At 45.1% G+C, this 17,996-nt stretch overlaps 1 protein-coding gene across 1 annotated transcript in view; it reads right to left on the bottom strand.

Moving 5' to 3' along the window:
* Positions 1-3,196: 3,196 nt before the first annotated feature.
* The window catches only part of LOC120873070 (sialic acid-binding Ig-like lectin 5), a 32,817-nt gene continuing 18,017 nt past the window's right edge, over positions 3,197-17,996 (bottom strand). The window contains exons 5-9 of the mRNA XM_040253809.1: positions 16,149-16,403; positions 15,780-16,064; positions 15,465-15,555; positions 14,310-14,391; positions 3,197-4,297 (exon numbers count right to left, since the gene is read on the bottom strand). Of these exons, the coding sequence (XP_040109743.1) occupies positions 4,106-4,297; positions 14,310-14,391; positions 15,465-15,555; positions 15,780-16,064; positions 16,149-16,403 (905 nt within the window). The 3' untranslated portion in view covers positions 3,197-4,105. The remainder of the gene's footprint in view (positions 4,298-14,309; positions 14,392-15,464; positions 15,556-15,779; positions 16,065-16,148; positions 16,404-17,996) is intronic.

The following is a 17,996-nucleotide window of genomic DNA, read 5'->3' as shown; positions in this document are numbered from 1 at the left end:
GGGTAGTCAGTCCTGAGGGAAAGGAACTCAGTGGCCTGTGAGAAATGCATTGTGTCTCTGAAGCTAAGTCCCCTAACCCCGTGGAAGAGGAGGTTTTCAGGGGAGACTGAGGAGGAGCTTGGCTGTCCCCTGCCCAGCACCTCTTTCCTGAGGGACAGAAGGTCACCAGTCCCATTTCCCAGCCCTCTTTTTTCTGCATTTGAGACTAGTCGAGGATCTGCCCCCAGGGGGCACTCCAATAACCTTGCCAGACCCCCGGAGCGCCTAGCTGAAGGGTTGTCGCTGTCCATGGTCCTGGAGCGTAGCTGGGGTCCCAGTAGTGGATTCTAGGAATCCATGTCCTCTTAGCATCACACTAGAACTATTAACTATTTTCCTCACAGCCACTTGATAAAGTTTAGGAAATAATTTATCCTTGTTTAGGTGATTGTTTTGTGTTGTGGGGGTGTACTCGCCAAGGCCCACACTACTTGGTGAAAGTGCAAGTCACCCAGTCGTGTCCAACTCTTTGCTACCCCATGGGCTATACAGTGCATGGAATTCTCCAGGCCAGAATACTGGAGTGGGGAGCCTTTCCCTTCTCCAGATCTTCCAAACCCAGGGATAGAACCCAGTTCAGTTCAGTCGCTCAGTCGTGTCTGACTCTTTGTGACCCCATGAACTGCAGCATGCCAAGCCTCCCTGTCCATTACCAACTCCTAGAGTCCACCCAAACCCATGTCCATCGAGTTGGTGATGCCATCCAACCATCTCATCCTCTGTCGTCCCCTTCTCCTACTGCCCTCAATCTTTCCCACCATCAGGGTCTTTTCAAATGAGTCTGCTCTTCGCATCAGGTGGCCAAAGTACTGAAGTTTCAGCTTCAACATCAGTCCTTCCAATGAACACGAGGACTGATCTCCTTTAGAATGGACTGGTTGGATCTCCTTGCAGTCCAAGGGACTCTCAAGAGTCTTCTCCAACACCACAGTTCAAAAGCATCAATTTTTCTGTGCTCAGCTTTCTTTATAGTCCAACTCTCACATCCATACATGACCACTGGAAAAACCATAGCCTTGACTAGATGGACCTTTGTTGGCAAAGTAATGTCTCTGCTTTTTAATATGCTGTCTAGGTTGGTCATAACTTTCCTTCCAAGGAGTAAGCATCTTTTAATTTCATGGCTGTAATCACCATCTGCAGTGATTTTGGAGCCCAGAAAAATAAAGTCAGCCACTGTTTCCCCATCTACTTGCCATGAAGTGATGGGACCAGATGCCATGATCTTCATTTTCTGAATGTTGAGCTTTAAGCCACCTTTTTCACTCTCCTCTTTCACTTTCATCAAGAGGCTCTTTAGTTCTTCACTTTCTGCCATAAAGGTGGTGTCATCTACATATCTGAGGTTATTGATATTTCTCCCGGCAATTTTGATTCCAGCTTGTGCTTCATCCAGTCCAGCATTTTGCATGATGTACTCTACCTATAAGTTAAATAAGCAGGGTGACAATATACAGCCTTGATGGAACCCAGGTCTCCCACATTGCAGGCAGATTCTTTACCAGCTAAGCCACCAGGGAAGCCCTTGGGGCCAGCCCCTAAAAGATTCCTCGACCAGAGCCAGTGCTGTAGGTGGGCTAGCCCCTGTTCTTATTATGACTGCAAGACACACTTCAGCAAAAACTATCAAGAACCTTTGAAAAAAGCAAGGCTTGCTGCTCACAAGTCCTGGAGGATACACAGCACACCTGAAGGCCAGGTAAAGGAGGTGGGAGAGAGCATGGATCCTCAGCTCTGCTTTTATTGGGGTACACGCTGGGATCCCTGGGGTATCATGGGTTCACTTTCATTAGCATATTTAAAACGTAGGAACTGGAATTAGAGTGTAAGAAGGGAAAAACAGGGTCACACAAGAGTCAGTTATCTAGTTCACCCAGAGCTTTCTAAATGGGAACTTCAGGGACTTCTCTGGCAGTCCAGTGGTTAAGGCTTCTCCTTCCAATGCAGGTTGGGGTGTGTGTGTGTGTGGGTTCAATCTCTGGTTAGGAAGCTAAGATCCCACATGCTTTGTGGCCAAAAACTAAAATATAAAACAGAAGCATTGTTGTAACAAATTCAATAAAGATTTTTAAAATTGTCCCCATTAAAAAAAAAATCTTTAAAAGGGAACTTCATGGGTGGGGCCACCTGGCTCTTTAAAGTCATAGCTGTCAATATGTTTATTTGAGATGAATTATTTGAGCTGGATGCCTCTGAAATGGATGCCTGGGCAATCAAAAGTTTAATGTAAGGCATTTACATTAAAAAAAGCTTAAGCTTATTGTTAGGCACTCACACTACACAAGTGCTGGTGAAATACTGTCTATTTTTGCATTAGTGCCTTTTCCTTTAAAAATTAATTAATTCAATTTTAGAGGAGGGGGAGTAAGAGCTCATACTCTCAATCCAAACCTGTCCACGAGCTGAGGTTTGAAGGATGAGATGGTGGAAACAGATAAAAGCCAGGCAGCATGACCTCCAGGAAAGAGATCTCAAATTGCAAAGACATTTGTATGAACCAGCCTGGAAGGCATAAGGAAGAATGGGCCAAGAGAAGAGGGTGGGTGAGTAGATAGCAGTGAGGTTGTCAGTCAGTCAGTCAGTTCAGTTGCTCAGTAGTATCTAACTCTTTGTGACCCCATGGACTGCAGCACGCCAGGCTTCCCTGTCACCAACTCCCGGAGCTTGCTCAAACTCATGTCCATTGAGTTGGTGATGCCGTCCAATTCCCTTCTCTCCAACTCCCTTCTCTTCCTGCCTTCAATCTTTTCCAGCGTCATGGTCTTTTCCAACAAGTCAGTTCTTTACATCAGGTGGCCAAAGTATTGGAGTTTCAGCTTCAGCTTCAGTCCTTCCAATGAACACCCAGGACTGATCTCCTTTAGGATGGGCTGGTTGCAGTCCAAGGGACTCTCAAGAGTCTTCTCCAATACCACAGTTCAATAGTATCAATTCTTTGGTGCTCAACTTTCTTTATAGTCCAGCTCTCTATAGACAGTTTTAGTGTGATGCTAAGAGGGAATAGGTTTGTTCAGGAGAGTCGGGATCAGCTCTCTGGCTGTTGGAAAGATCCCTTTAGGGGATATAAATGAAATAAGGAAGGGACTGGAGGTCAGCGGGTGAAGAAATATGCTGGAAGAATGGACAGATAAACATAAGGTAAGAAGATAACCCCAGAGAGATTACAAGATGCTGTATTATGAACCAAATGCCAGGCTGAGGGGCTAGTCTTTCCCTGGGGAGACTCCAAAGAGTTTCGGGATGGAGAATGACATCAATAAGTTGCCACGCTGTCCTCTGTTCCTGGTGTAAAAAATGAATAAACTGAAGCCTCAATTAGAGTCCAGAAGGGGGCGCTCTCACTGGCAGTGATGATACCAGAGGCCAATAGGAAGAAGGAAGACTCCTTCCTTCCTGGCAAGGACTCAGCCAATCAAAAGCCATGGACTCACTCTTTTCTCTAGCCCTCAACTTCCTTTGCTCCTCTATAAAAGCGGTCTCCTTCCCTCCTTCAACTGGAATTTGCACATGGCTGTCCATGGTTGCAGACCCCAAGCTGCAATTCTGGGCTAATGCCAAATTAAACCCATCTTTGCTGGGAAATAGCTGGCTGTCCACTTGTTTCAAGTCAACACTAGTCACCCTCAGAAGAACTTGATGGGAGGACCTTTCTGTTCAGGAAGAGGAACCAGACACTAGGCACACGCCATGTGATGGGACCTCTGTTCATTGGTTATAATATGTTCTTCCTTTTTTTCTTTTGAGGTTTTCCCCCTTTATTTTTTTCCTTTTATATGTTCTATCTTTAATGTTCACCATCTTGGAGGTAAGACACAAGATCTCTGATTTACAGAACAGAAAACTGAGACACAGAGAGGTGGACTGAATTGCTTGATGACGATGCCTTAGGAAGTGCTAGAACCTGCCTGTGAGCCTGTTTCTCTAATCCCATCACCTGTCTTCTTTCTGCTCTCATACAGTAGTTAAATATTGCCACCAAGCCTTCATCAACTAGTCCCTGACCTCTCCTTGTCCCCATAGATGCTGTGGTCCCCCCAGCTGGGACCAAGGTCTGGATGAGTCCTCATTAGCTTGTTTTGATCTCAGAGTACTCAGTGCTGGTGGTCTCCTGGTCCTGAGGCTCCCGAGATGTCATCTCATTAAAGTTGAGGGAAGCATAATGGAGCTCTTCCTGTTCCCCTGGGGGTGGGGCGTCCTCTGCAGGGGACAGCACCATCTGGTCAGGGGGGCTGTCTGAGCAAGGCTTTTGCCTGGAACCCTGAGAAAAAGGGAGAAAAAGGAGTCAGAGAAGGAGTAAGCAGGCATGAGCCCCAAAGGAAAGTTCAGCAGATGGGACGTTTATTCATTCATTTTCTTATTCCTCACATGCTTCCTGTGAACTCAAATATTCACTCATTCATTTATAATTTTGTCAAGATTGACTGGGCCATATTGTGGGCTTATGAATCCTATTTAACCTTCACAGAAACCCAGTAAGAGTGATATTCTTGTTATTCCCATTTTACAGGTAGGAAAATTGAGGTGGGGGAGAGGTGAAGTAACTTGCCCAAGGTCACTCCTAGAGTGGATGGCAGAGCCAGGATTCAAACCCAGGCCTTCTGTTTTCTTGACAGTGTACCCTGTACCAAGTCCTGGGTGAGAGGCCAAATGAGCAGTGTGAGAAAACAGACATAGACCCTGACCTCAGGCAGCTTGCAGTTGGCTAGGAGGACTGGATTAGAGACAAGTAAACACAGCTAAATTCTAACTCTGGTGTGACTTATGAACTAGCTTATGCAGAAACCAGAAGAGATGGCAATTCTGGCTCTTGGACCTGGGTCTCATAAAACAAAAATGAAAATAAAGCAGGACCCAAGTCTCCAAGAAAAGAGGGTACCCAGACACTGGTATGCCATTCTCTTTTCTCCAAGTCTGTCCACACACACCATCATGCTATAGACGAGTATGTCAAAAGCAACATTAGCCTTCAAATAGTAGCTCATAAAGAAAAGAAAAAGAATTCCAGGTTAGGAAAAAACGGTTTCACAACCTCAGAAAAAAAAAATAGCATATCTAGACAGAGCTGTTCACATTGCATGAGCAAGAAGAAATGACAAAACAGCTAGGTGTATTGACCCTTCTGTAGCCAAAGGGGTAGAAATAAGAACATGTGTCTTAATAGCATTACCATATATTAAAAGGGGGTTGAATTTATCCTCATAAGACAACATGGGCTTCCCAGGTCATGCTAGTAGTAAAGAATCCACCTGCCAGTGCAAGACGCAGATTCCATCCCTGGTCAGGAAGATCCTCTGCAGTAGGAAGTGGCAACCCACTCCAGTATTCTTGCCTGGAAATCCCATGGGCAGAAGAGCCTGGTGGGCTGCAGTCCATGGAGTTGCAAAGAGTCAGACACGATTAGGTGACTGAGCATGCATAAGACAAGATGCAGCTCAGATGAAGAAACAGGAGAAAGCACTAGGTTCATTCCTTCATCCAACACCTCTTTGCTGAGTGCTGGTTATGAGCTAGGTGCCATTAAGTGCTGTTCTTTCAAATGAGGACATATGAGGAAGTGAAACAGCCCGAAATACCTGCCTGCCTGCCCAGTTCCTTATTAGAGAGGGGTATAGTGACATTAGGTAAGAGTTGTAAGCAATTTCCCATGACCTAGGCATATTTCTAAGCACTTCTTGTAGCAACCCAATGAAACAGGTACCAGCAGAGCAATGGCCTCATTTCCAGAAGAGAAAATAAAGAAGCAGAGAGGTTAACTAACTTGTCCAAGGTCACACAGCTTGGAAGTGGTTGAGTCCAGGACTTGGACACAGGAGGATGAACTCCAGGGACTATGCAGCTCATTGCTTTACTATTCTGCCTACAGTATCAAAGTTACAGAAAGGTTGATAGAGTCGACTTATCAGGAAAAAAAACCCTGATGCTGCGAAAGATTGAAGGTAAAAGGAGAAGTAGGGAGAGAGGATGAGATGGTTAGATAACACCACTGACTCAACGGACATGAATTTGAGCAAAGTCCAGGAGATAGTGGAGGACAGTCCATGGGGTGCTGTGGTCCACGGGGTCGCAAAGAGTCTGACATGACTTAGTGGCTGTACAACAACAACATAATGGGGAAAGCAAAGCTCTATCAGGGTTCCTGTCAAGATAGTGAATTCACACATACCACTGGCTCTGTTCACCAAGATCCAACTATCAAAAACTATAGACGGAAAAAAAAAAATCTATAGACGGAACTACGGGATGACAAAATTTTATAATCATTTGTCGATTGATTAATCACCCTGAGGTTCCTGGGGGGAAGTAAAAGCTAATTTGAACACATGGGGCTGGGGAGGTGACATGCTACAGCCCAGGGCTAGGGAAGCTGGCTCGATGACGAGAGGAAGAACAAGTTCCCTCAGATGTGCTTGAATTCTGCTCCTTTCCCTCCTCCACCCTTGCCTTAGGACAATCATTGCCTGCAGAATTCAGAGAGCATGGACAAGATGGTAACGTGCATGTGTCCAGAGGCAAATGGTGGATGAGCACCGAAGGCTCCCTGGGGTGAAAAGAAGGAGAGATGCCGTGGAGCCTCACTGGCCTTTGGGACTCTTGTCCTCCCTTTCTTCGTTCCAAACTCCAGAGTCTGGTGGATCAAAATCCACAGAGATTTTGGATCAAAATCCAAAGCTCCTTCTCCTTGAGGTTGGAAGGCAAAGGGGTGACTTTCACTGCTTTTCGGCGGTGGGGGCGGGGGGCAGGAGGTGAGACTGGTGGATAGCGGTTGTGGTGCCCGGAGCACTCCACCCTGCGACTGGTCCCCATCACTCCTTTGAGCGAACACAGGCCAGCATCTGCCTTTCACCTTCACCCCGTCAACAGTCCAGACCAAAAAGCTAACATCCCTAGGGAATATGCGCCCCCCACCAGGTCAGAGGACTGAGCACCTGCAAAGTGTAAATGTCCTGGAAGAAAAACCAACCGAAGGAGGCTGGGAACATCATGTACCTTCAAAATACAAGTATTAGAACACTTTGATCAAGAGTTTAAAACTAAGCATGATAAATGCACTAAGAGGAGTAAGTGCTGACGTTACATCGTAAAGGTGAGGATAAGAAATTACGCTACTCTCTCAATCCCTCCTATCCTCTCCTTCGCCAGCAGTGTCCAACACGAGTCTGTTCTCTCTCTGTATTATCATATGTAAACTAGATAGCAAATGGGAAGTTGTTGTATAACACAGGGAGCTCAACCTGGTGCTCTGAGACAACCTAGAGGGGAGGGAGGGAGGTTCAAGAGGGAGGGGACACATGTACACTTGTGGCTGATTTACATTGTTAAATGGCAGAAACCAACACAACATTGTAAAGCAATTATCCTCCAAATTAAAAAAAAAACCAACAGGAAAAGAAATTATGTACATCACTCAGTAACGATGTAATATCTCAGAATGGTGACATATTGTAACTAGACAGCGTGGTGATCATTTTGAAACAGAAATATCGAATCACTTATACTTCAAAAACGAAGAAACAAGCAAACCCCCAGAAAAAGAGATCAGATTTGTGGTTACCAGAGGCAGAAGGTGGGGATGGGGAAACTGAATCAAGGCGGTCGAAAGGTACAAACTTCCAGTTATAAGATAAATAAGTATTAGAGAGGTAATGTAGAACATAATCATTAGAATTAACTCTGCTGTATGTTATATATGAAAGTTATCCAGAGTAAATCCTAACTGTTCTCATCCCAAGGAAAATATTTTTTTCTATTTCTTTACTTTTTTATTTCTAGGAGATGATGGATGTTCACTAATCTTATTAGGCTAGTCATTTCATGCTGTATGTTAATCAATTCATTATTCTGTACACCTTAAACTTATACAATGCTATATGTCCAATATATCTCAGTAAGACTGGAAAAGAAAATTATACACATCAGTAATTATGTACATAAAATGTAGAACCAGAAGTTATGTAATCATGTAAGTTACATAAAAAGGAAATGTGTGTGCAGTTCTGTAAAACGTGGAAATATGATGTCTGAGATATAAAAATAGGAAGAACCCAGTGGTGGGATGTAGACTAGAATGAATACAATTCAAGTACATCAGGGAGCTAGAAAAGCCTTGAAGTCTCCCATAGAAGGAAGCAGGGGAGGATGAAGAACAGAACACACGAAAATAAAAGTTATGAATGATGAAGGAAATAGAAAATCTCAACATTCAGATGACAATAGTCCCCAAATAACACGCTTTCTAGGGGGGGGTCACACCACCGGCATGTGGGATCTTAGTTCCCCGGCCAGAGAGCAAACCTGTGCCTCTACAGTGGGAGCATGGAGTCTTAACCACTGAACCACCAGGGAAGTCTCAATAGTCCCCAAATGAGATAAAAATGAAACCAAAAGAGGAAGAGATATTTGGACAAAAATAGTGGAGATAAAATTGTCAGAATTACAGAAAAATGAACCGTGTCAGCACAAAGTACCTCGCAAACACAAGAAAAAAGACAAGGAAAAGCCCACAACCAAATAAAGTACAGTTCATCTCAAGACTGTCAAAACCAAGGAGAAACATGCAAACGTTTCCAGGGAGAATGAGTGGATTACCTGCCACTGTGTGAGACTTGAGACGTCTAACAGGGATACCGGCTACAAGAAACAGGGAAGCAAGTGTTCAGAGCATCCAAAGGAAATCACCTTGATCCTGGAATTGAGAGCCTACCAAATGAAATTTAATTGTGGGGGCATAAAAATATTTCAGATACAAGTCTCAATACAGGAAATACCAAGTTAAAAACACGTTAGGAGAAAGAACTCAAATACAAAGAATGCAAATAAAAATAAGAAAACTAAGAAACCACACGCAGTGAATATAAGATACAAAGGTGATCAGATTACCTCAGTAAAATGTGTAGCTGTGTATTTTTTTTAATGACCAGAGAATAGAAAAATGTTGAGTGTGTTCATAATTATGCAGAATAAAAACTGGAGATCTAGAGAAAGAACCAGCGTGGCCGTAGAAGGTGGATGGAGGGGACACCAAAAGATACAAAAGCACTCGAGTTCTTTTTGTTAGGTGTAAGATATGTTACTTTTTTTTTAATAAGAGAGGAGAAAATGAAATGTTGGAAAAAATGGAACCAAGCAAAAGGAGAAGAGAAAATAGCACAAAGAAGTCCACGTATATAAAGAATCACAATAAATACAAATGCGATGTCAAGTTGGATTTTCAAATACCTGGTTATAGGGCTTTCCTGGTGGCTCAGCGGTAAAGAATCTGCCTGCCAATGTAGGAGACACAGGTTCTGTCCCCGAGTCCAGGAAGATCCCACATGCCTCGTGGCAAATAAACCCTTGCACCAGAATTACTGAGCCTGTGCTCTAGAGGCCGAGATTCACAACAAGAGAAGCCATTGCAATGAGAAGCCTGTGCACACAGCTAGAGAGTAGCCCTTGCTGGCCACAGCCAGAGAAAAGCTTGTGCAGAGTGAAGACCCAGCACAGCCAAAAATCATAAATAAAATTAAGAAAAACCAAAATATACTATTCAAAAGAATCATTGCTAAAGCATTAAAAAAAAATGTTAGAGGTGGGTGGGGAGAGGAAAGGATGGAAAAATACCAGATATCTAACTAACCAATGACAAAGTGGTGTGTCTATCTTAAGATCTAACCAAATAGATTTGAAACAAAAAGTATCACTAGGGACAGAGACAATCACAAGGTGTGGTTAAACGTGAGAAGATATGATACTTCTAAACTATACACTTTTAATTTAATAGTACATCATCTGTAAGAAATATATTTGATTGAACTCCAGGGGAAAATTGACAAGTAAACTATCATGAGTTCAGATAATGATAGTTCAGGAAGACCTACTAGTAAAGATTTGGATTTGAACAATACAATGAACACACACTGGCCTATTGACCTTAGTTGGAATTTATGAAATAGAAAAAATATATATACTTCTTAAGCATAGAGGAACTATTTACAGAAATTCTTCACATAACCAAGTCACAGATAAAGTCTCAACAAAGTTAAAAAGTAGATATCATCCAAACAATGTACTCTGACAAAACTCAATTTAGTTGGAATTTAAGGATGGAAAGATGTTTTAAAATCCCCATACATTTGGATTTTTTTTTATTAAAATTTTTTTACAATTTATTTATTTGGCTGCACTGGGTCTTAGCTGCAGCATGTGGGATCTAGTTCCCTGACCAAAGATCGAACCTGGGCCCCCTTCATTGGGAGCTCAGAGTCTTAGCCATTGGGCCACCAGGGAAGTCCCCTACATCTGAATTTTTTAAAATCCCCAATAATTTAAGATGCCCCCCCCCAAAATCACAATAGGTTTTCGCAGTGTTTAGAACTGAATGGTATTAAAATAACACATTTCAAAATGTGTGAGGTGAAATTAAAGTGGTGTTCTGAGAGAAATTTATCCATAAAAACTTTTACAATGAAAGAAGGGTGCTATATATTAATAAGCTAAGTTGTTGTTGCTTAGTTGCTAAGTCCTGTCTGACAAACTCTTTTGCCAGAGTACTATCAAGTGTAGCCATACCAGGCTCCTCTGTCCATGGGATTTTCCTGGCAGGAATACTGGAGTGGGTTGCCATTTCCTTCTCCAGTGAATCTTCCCGACCCAGGGATCAAACCCCAGTCTCCTGCATCACAGGCGGATTCTTTACCACCTGAGTCACGAGGGAAGCCCCAAAGGGGAATTAGTCCTAATTAAACAATATGCAATTAAGAGAATACTACTCATAACATTTTGTCAACAAATTATAAAACTTAGATGAAATGAACAAACTGTTATCTCTAAACTGTTATCTGTAACACACTGTGTGTTAACGGACACACAAAATGACTGAGTTAGAAAAAACACATATAAAGACAAGGGCAGACCCAGGCGGCCTATACAAGTAATACTTATTAATCATTCAAGAAGCAGATCATTTCAATTTTATACACTCTCTTTCAGATAATATTAATAGAAAAAATGGGAAGATTCTACAATTCCTCAATATTATCTTGATACCCAAAGAAGAAAACAAGAGGAGAAAGGAAGACAGAGGTCCATTTTACTCTTGCATACAGATGCAAAAGTGCTCAACAAAATATTAACAAACTGAATCTGCTAGAGTTTTAGAAAAAGAAAAAAACACTCACTGTGAACAATTTCATCTTTTCTCAGGAATGCTAGTTTCAAATAAAAAATGTTGAACTGTTTCGCTCACCACTGGTAACAGATTATAGGGAAAATCATATCAGTGGATGTATCTGAAAAGTTCAACTGAGATGTATGATATAAACTTAAAGTTATTTAGTGATAGAAAAGAACTTCCTTAGCCTGATGAAGGCTATTCATACAAGCCATGACAATTAAAAGCAAGAATATCACAAATTTTTCAGATCGTATCTTTATCTCTGAAAAAGGATGGTTCAGCAGGGTTACAAGTAAGATATAAGAATTTTCCATCTACCCAAGTAACAAGAATCTAAATGACACTCAAGACCAATTTGAGATTTTTAAAAATTACAAAACAAACCTTCACACTTAAAAAGAATTATTTTTCATTCTGCGTATAGCAATAAGCAATCAGAAAAATGCATGTACAGTAGTAGCAATAACTAGTATTTAGGAAGAAAAAAAATTTTTAAATACTAGTTATTGTTATAGAATAATTGGAATAGCAAAAGATGACCAAGACCTGTGTGAAGGAACTCTCCACCTTTCTTGAAAACATTTTTTTTTTTAAAGACTTAAATGAATAGAGTTAGTCTGTTCTCCTGGATTAGAAGACTTGAATTCACAAACAAATACACTCTTCCTGGATTGACCTATAGGTTCAATGCAATTCCAATCAAAACTCCAACAGGAGTATTTTGGGGAACTTGACATACTGATTTTAACATTTAAATAGAACAGCAGAAGTCCAAGAATAGACAAGACAACTTTGAAAGAAGAATCTGGAGAAGGACTTGCTCTATCAGATACCAGGACTTATTTTTGAGCTTATAGACTGTTGAATGTAGACACAGTTCTGACTGAAAGACACTGAAATTGATCATTGGAATAGAAGAGGTCACAGAAAGAGGACCACCCACGTGTGGAATTTTGATGAATGGCAGATCCACAGGGGAGGAAGTGAAGGACTATTTTGCAAAAAAAGAAGGAACATATATAGGTCAACACTACACCACACAGAAAAATCAACTTCCCATGGATGAAGTATTTAAATGTCAAAAGGAAAACAGAAAACTTTTAGTAGAAACTATCCTCGAATATCTTTCTACATCTTAAGATGGGAAAGAATTTCTTAAACCCCAAAGTTCTTATTACAATTAAGAACTTATCATCAAACGTCACCTTTAAAAAGGTAAAGTACGAGCTACTCACTGGGAGAAGATATTTACAATATATATAATCTTTTAAAAAGCATAAAAATGTATAAAGCTCTCAAATTTAATAAGAAAAGGTCAAACATTCAGTAAGAAAATGGGCTGTCAATGGAACCAGGCATTGTATGGAAAAGATGTTCATATGCCACTGAAGCTGTAGAGAGATTTTCATCTTCATTGGTAACCAAGGAAATGCAGATCAACACCATAGTGAGAATGTGACATGACTGGAAAAAAAAATTGAGGAAACCAAGTGTTGAAGAGATTGTAGATCAACAGACTCTGATAGGCATAGATGAGAATATGAGTGAACACAGTTGCTTTGTAAAATATTTGTCATGATCTTCTAAATAGGAACTTTACAGACCCTATGACCTAGTAATTAAATTCCTAAGTAATGCTAAAGGAAAACTCTTGCATGTGAATACAATGAGACACGAATAAGAATCTTTGTAATCGCAACACCAGGAAACAACTCCAATGTCCATCAATAGGAGCTTAGATAATAGACATAATCATAAAATGCATCATTATACAATGGGGAGCTGCAACTTTGTGCAAAAACATGAATGAATCTTTGCTATATCAAACTGCATCCACAAGGCGAGTCCAAGAAGCGTACCTGGCACATGACACCCTTGGAAGGTTCAGAAGCAATTAAACTAAAGAGGGTATATTTAGGGTAAACATATATGTGGTAAAACCAGCAACAAAAGATTCAGAGCAGTGGTTACTGGGGGCGGGTCAGAGTAGAAGCGTAGATGAAAGTTATCATCGGTGTTTTAAGTCTCAGGTTGGATGGTGGGTTTACACGTGTTTATCATATCATGTGTAATGATGAGTAAGTAAAAGCGAATACTGCTTGTTCCATTGATACTAGCTCGGTGATGAACAAAGCATTTTGGATAATTCCATTTAGGGCAACACAAGCCCAATTTTAAAAAAGGGAACAGGGGTCTTGCTGGACAGGGATGGTGTGAGAGAAAATTACAGCCTTCGTTCTCAAGGACTTTACATATACGATGAGAAGGTGGAGATGGGTCAACGCAGTGATGTTCTGTGATGTAACCCTGTGTCGGGGATGGACACAGGACTCGGTGGATGGAGAAAAGGAAGGGAGAAGACAAAGGTTCCCAGAGTTAGAGATGCTGACCTTGCAGCTGGAAGGAGGCAGCAAGGTGGATGGTTGATCTGCGAAAGGGAGGGCAGCTCAGGTAGTGAAGGGAAAAGTTGCTCAGTCGTGTCTGACTCTTGGCAACCCCGTGGAGTGTACAGTCCATGGGATTCTCCAGGCCAGAATACAGAGTGAGTAGCCATTCTCTTTTCCAGGATATCTTCCCAACCCAGGGATTGAACCCAGGTCTCCTGCATTGCAGGTGGATTCTTTACCATCTGAACTATCAGGGAAGCCTAGTTCAGGTAGAAGGAACTGTATATTCAAAGGCTCCGAGTCATAAGGGAATAGATCTCTCTGGACACAGGGAGAAGGCCGGTGTAGCTGGACCCCAGGGCAGGACCAGTGGCTGGAGCAGCCGTCAGGAGAGACCCCAGGAAGGACATCATATATCAGACCAACGATTATGACTTGATTCTCTAAGCAATGGGAGCAACAGCTCTGAGACTCCAAATGGCTGGAAAGTACTGGTTTGTGGGGAGATAGTTCTGGCAGCCTGTATCCAGTAAAGAAGTGAATAGGCTCAGTGGTCAGCAGGGCACCACTGGGCCTGGGAGATGAAGGGGAAGAATGGAAGGGAAGCCAGCTCCCAGGTGTCTGCCTGGGGGAGCAGGCAGGAGCAGGAACTACTGATGGACTTAGCCTGAGGCTGCCAAATGGACACACCTGGGGCCCCCACGGCTGGAGAAGATGCCCGCGTCACTCACCCAGGCGACGGTACCCATGACCGGGTCTTCATCCTCCACACCCTCTGGTCTCGTGGCTGCCTGCTTTCTGCGGGCTTTCAGTCTAAGAGAAGAAACCGGTGTGCTGCAGTCAGGGCGGCTTAGACAAAGGTGGGCAAGCTGTCCCCCACCGCCCCCAATACGATAGCTCGGGCATCCAGACCCTGAAACACTGGACCCAGAGGCCTTCCTGACACAGAAGTAAGCACTTCATCTTCTTGGATGACCAGGACTTTGGCCAAGACTAAATTTCATTCATTAGAGACTCAACTTACAAACTTGTACATGAATGTCATTATTAATGACACATGGTGGCTGAAACAACCCAAATGTCCATCAGTGGATGAACGGATGAGTAGAATGTTCTCCATTCATCCAAGGGAACATTGTTTGGAAATAAAAAAGAATGACGGAGACGTCCCTGGTGGCGCAGGGGATGAGAATCCGCCTGCCAATGCAAAGGACACAGGTTTGATCCCTGGTCCAGGAAGATCCACGTGGCTCTGAGCAACTAAGCCTGTACACCACAGCTCCTGAGCCTGCGCTCTAGAGCCCTTGAGCTGCAATTCTGGAAGCCCGCACACCTTAGAGCCTGCGCTTTGCAATCAGAGAAGCCACAGCAATGAGAAGCCTGTGTACCACAACCAAGACCCAGCACAGCCAAAAATTAATGAATTAATTTTTTTAAAAAAAAGGAGTGAAGGACTGCCATGCATGAACCTTCAAAACATCACACAAAGTGAGAGAAGTCAGTCACCTGGGACCACATATTTTATGATTGCCCTTATTTGAAATGTCCAGAACAGATAACTCTAGAGAGATGGAAACAGCCTAGCGGTTGCCTAGGGCAGAGAGTGGAACGGAGGGGATGATCACGGGTGTGGATTTCCTTTTGGTTTCTCTTTCATTTGGGGCTAAAGCAAAAATTCTGTCAAAATCACTGTCAAAGACATGCAGCTCTGAATCGACTAAAAGCCAATGAACTGTACGCCTTAATGCATGGGAATTATGTCTTGCTAAGGCTGTTACCCAACTCTGAACCTAATCTGCGCTTCTCCACATTTCTGGGATTAAGGGACCTCTTTCCACACTCCCTACCACACACCTCCCTATACCTCCCCAAGAACACAGACTTACATGTAAAAGAAAAGGAGGCACAAGCACAGGCACAGCAGGGCCATGGCACCAGCGCCTCCAAGAGCCCCAGCAACCAGGAATGCGGGCTTCCCTGCAGGGAAGATGGCCAGGAGATGATCACGCTCCCAAGATTCAGTCTCTTGCCCTCCCGCCTCCTTGCAGAACTTTCTGGGGAGCCTCTTCAGGCCTGAGAAGGAGCCCCCTGTCCTAAAAAGCACCTTCTGCCCTGACCCCAGCCCCTCTCCCTGCCAAGTATCATCTTCTAGGATCATAACTCCTGCCCCTCTAAGCCTCTTCCCCCAACAGACCCCTGACCTGGCAGCAGCAGGACAGACCCGCTCCGGGCCCCGTGGACGTTCAGGGCCTCACAGCTGAGGCTGAGGCCGGAGCTGAGCCCTTCGTGGAGGCTCAGGGAGCCGTTGGCCCAAGGCCCAGCGGAGCTGGAGGTGACCTTGAAGGAGGCGTTGCTGAAGTTCCCCTCCAGCAGCCCCTTGCCCAGCCGCCAGCGCAGGGAGGGGGCCGGCCGGGCTCGGGAGGAGCAGCTGCAGCGCAGACCCTCGTCCTCCTGGGAGCAGGAGGGGCCCAGCAGCTGCGGAGGTGCTGTGGGGAGAGATGGGAGGGATCAGGGGTGCCCCTTCCCTCCCTGGAACCCTGATGTCCTTCCCCAGGGGACCCCACACTCACAGACCACGAAGAGGCTCAGGGAGGAATTTTGGGAGCCCATCGGGTTCTGAGCCCGGCAGGTGAGCTCTGGTTCTTCAGTTCCTAAATACGGGAGCTCCAGGACCCCGGTGCTGGAGATGGGGGCGGCCTCCAGGGTGGGAGACCCTTGGAACCAGCTCAGCTGTGCAGGGGGGTTGCTGTCAGCAACACACAGCAGCTGCAGCGCCTGGCCCTCTGAGATGAGAATAGATGAGGTGTTCTGCAGAATCTTGAGGGCTTTGGGGGAAAGCGCAGCGGGAGAGCTGGGGGAGGCTGAGGTCTCCGCCTCCTTCCTTCCCAGGATCTCCTGGACTCACTCTCTCCCCCGGCCAGCCAGCTGGGTTCCGTGTGGTCCCAGGGCTGGACCTTCCCACCCTAAGCAGGCTGAGCCAACCTGTCTGGGCCTTGTATCTTCAGGGGACACTTGGTGTCTCAATGGGACAGGCTTGGGCTGTTTGGTGGAAAGAAAACCCAGAGCCTCAAGGCTTGAGAAGTTGATTCAGTGAAGGCAGCAGGAGATGGGACTAAGGAGGCTTTTGTGGAAGAAAGCCACATAACAGAACCATGGTGAAGAGAAATGGGCTTTGAACAGGGTGTGTGAATGTGTATATGTGTGGGGTGTATGTGTGTGTGCCTGTGTGTATGTGTGCATGAGTGCACGTGTATATGTCCACGTGTGTATGTGTGCATGGTGGGTGCCTGTCCTGTGGGTATATCTCTCTGTATATGTGTACATGTGTGATGTGTGTGTGCCTGGGCGTGTCTGTGCGTGTCTCGGTGTATGTTCATGTGTCTGTATTCTGTGTGTGTGCCTGTGTGTGTGAGTCTCTGTGTGTATTGCATCTGTGTGTGGTCCAGTGCATGGGAGGTGGGGCGGGGTGGGGATTTTCTCCTTGCTCTTCCCATATCTGATCACATTCAAGCCCACTCCCCTGCCGCACCTTGGAGGCGGTCCCAGGAGCAGGACCCAGCCCTGGAGAGGAGAGGTCCTGTCCTACCTGTGACGTTTCTGAAGGAGAGGCTGATGCGGAGGTTCCTCGGAGCATCTGGGGCAGAAAGACATGGGCTTGCTGCAGAGGGAGGAGTGGGATGGAATCTGACCAGCACCCCAGGAGGGAAACCAGGAAGTGGGGGGGGGGAGAGGCTGTCCTTCACGGCCACTCCCCACCTCAGCTCCCAGGGCGCAGACCCATAGAAGAGTAGGCTGGCCTTCTCTCTACACACTCTCACACACACACACACACTCACACACACACCCCACCGCCCTCAGGGACCCCGCCTCCCCTCCACACTCACAGGAGACGTTGAGCCGGACGGTTCTCTCCAGGGTCACCCGCGATCCCTGGAGGGTCACCCGACAGGTGAGGTTGGTGCCATGGTCCTGGGGCCTCGGGGTGAGGGTGAGCCCCGAGGAGTGGAGGGTGTCTGGGTTCATGGCATCAAGGGTGTCCCCCGCCCAGGAGAACAGGAGATAGTGTGGCCCATCACAGGCTAGCGACAGGCTGCAGGTCAGAGGTGTGCGGCGGCCGGACTCCAGAGGCTCCAGGAACTGGATGTCGGGTTTCTCTGGAGAAAGGGAGATGAGGAGACAGAGGGAGATGCCTGGACGCAGGGGTGTGGGGACCCAGAGGGTCAGGGTCACAACTCATTCCCGGTTCTGCGTCTCTCCTGAACCCTCAAACCCCAAGAGCTGGAGCGGGGAGGGCTCCTTTACCCCGTTCCCGTTGTAATAGAGGAGTCTCCCTGGGCCCCCTGTCACACCTGTCACCTGCAAATTCAGCTGCTTCTCTCTGTAACTGTATTTCACATTAGGTCCTCTCTCCACTCGCA

The sequence above is a fragment of the Oryx dammah genome, unplaced genomic scaffold (assembly GCF_014754425.2).
Source record: "Oryx dammah isolate SB20612 unplaced genomic scaffold, SCBI_Odam_1.1 HiC_scaffold_13, whole genome shotgun sequence".
Lineage (NCBI taxonomy): Eukaryota > Metazoa > Chordata > Mammalia > Artiodactyla > Bovidae > Oryx > Oryx dammah.
Note: the sequence above shows the minus strand (reverse complement) of the source record. Positions and strands in the feature narration are given on the sequence as shown.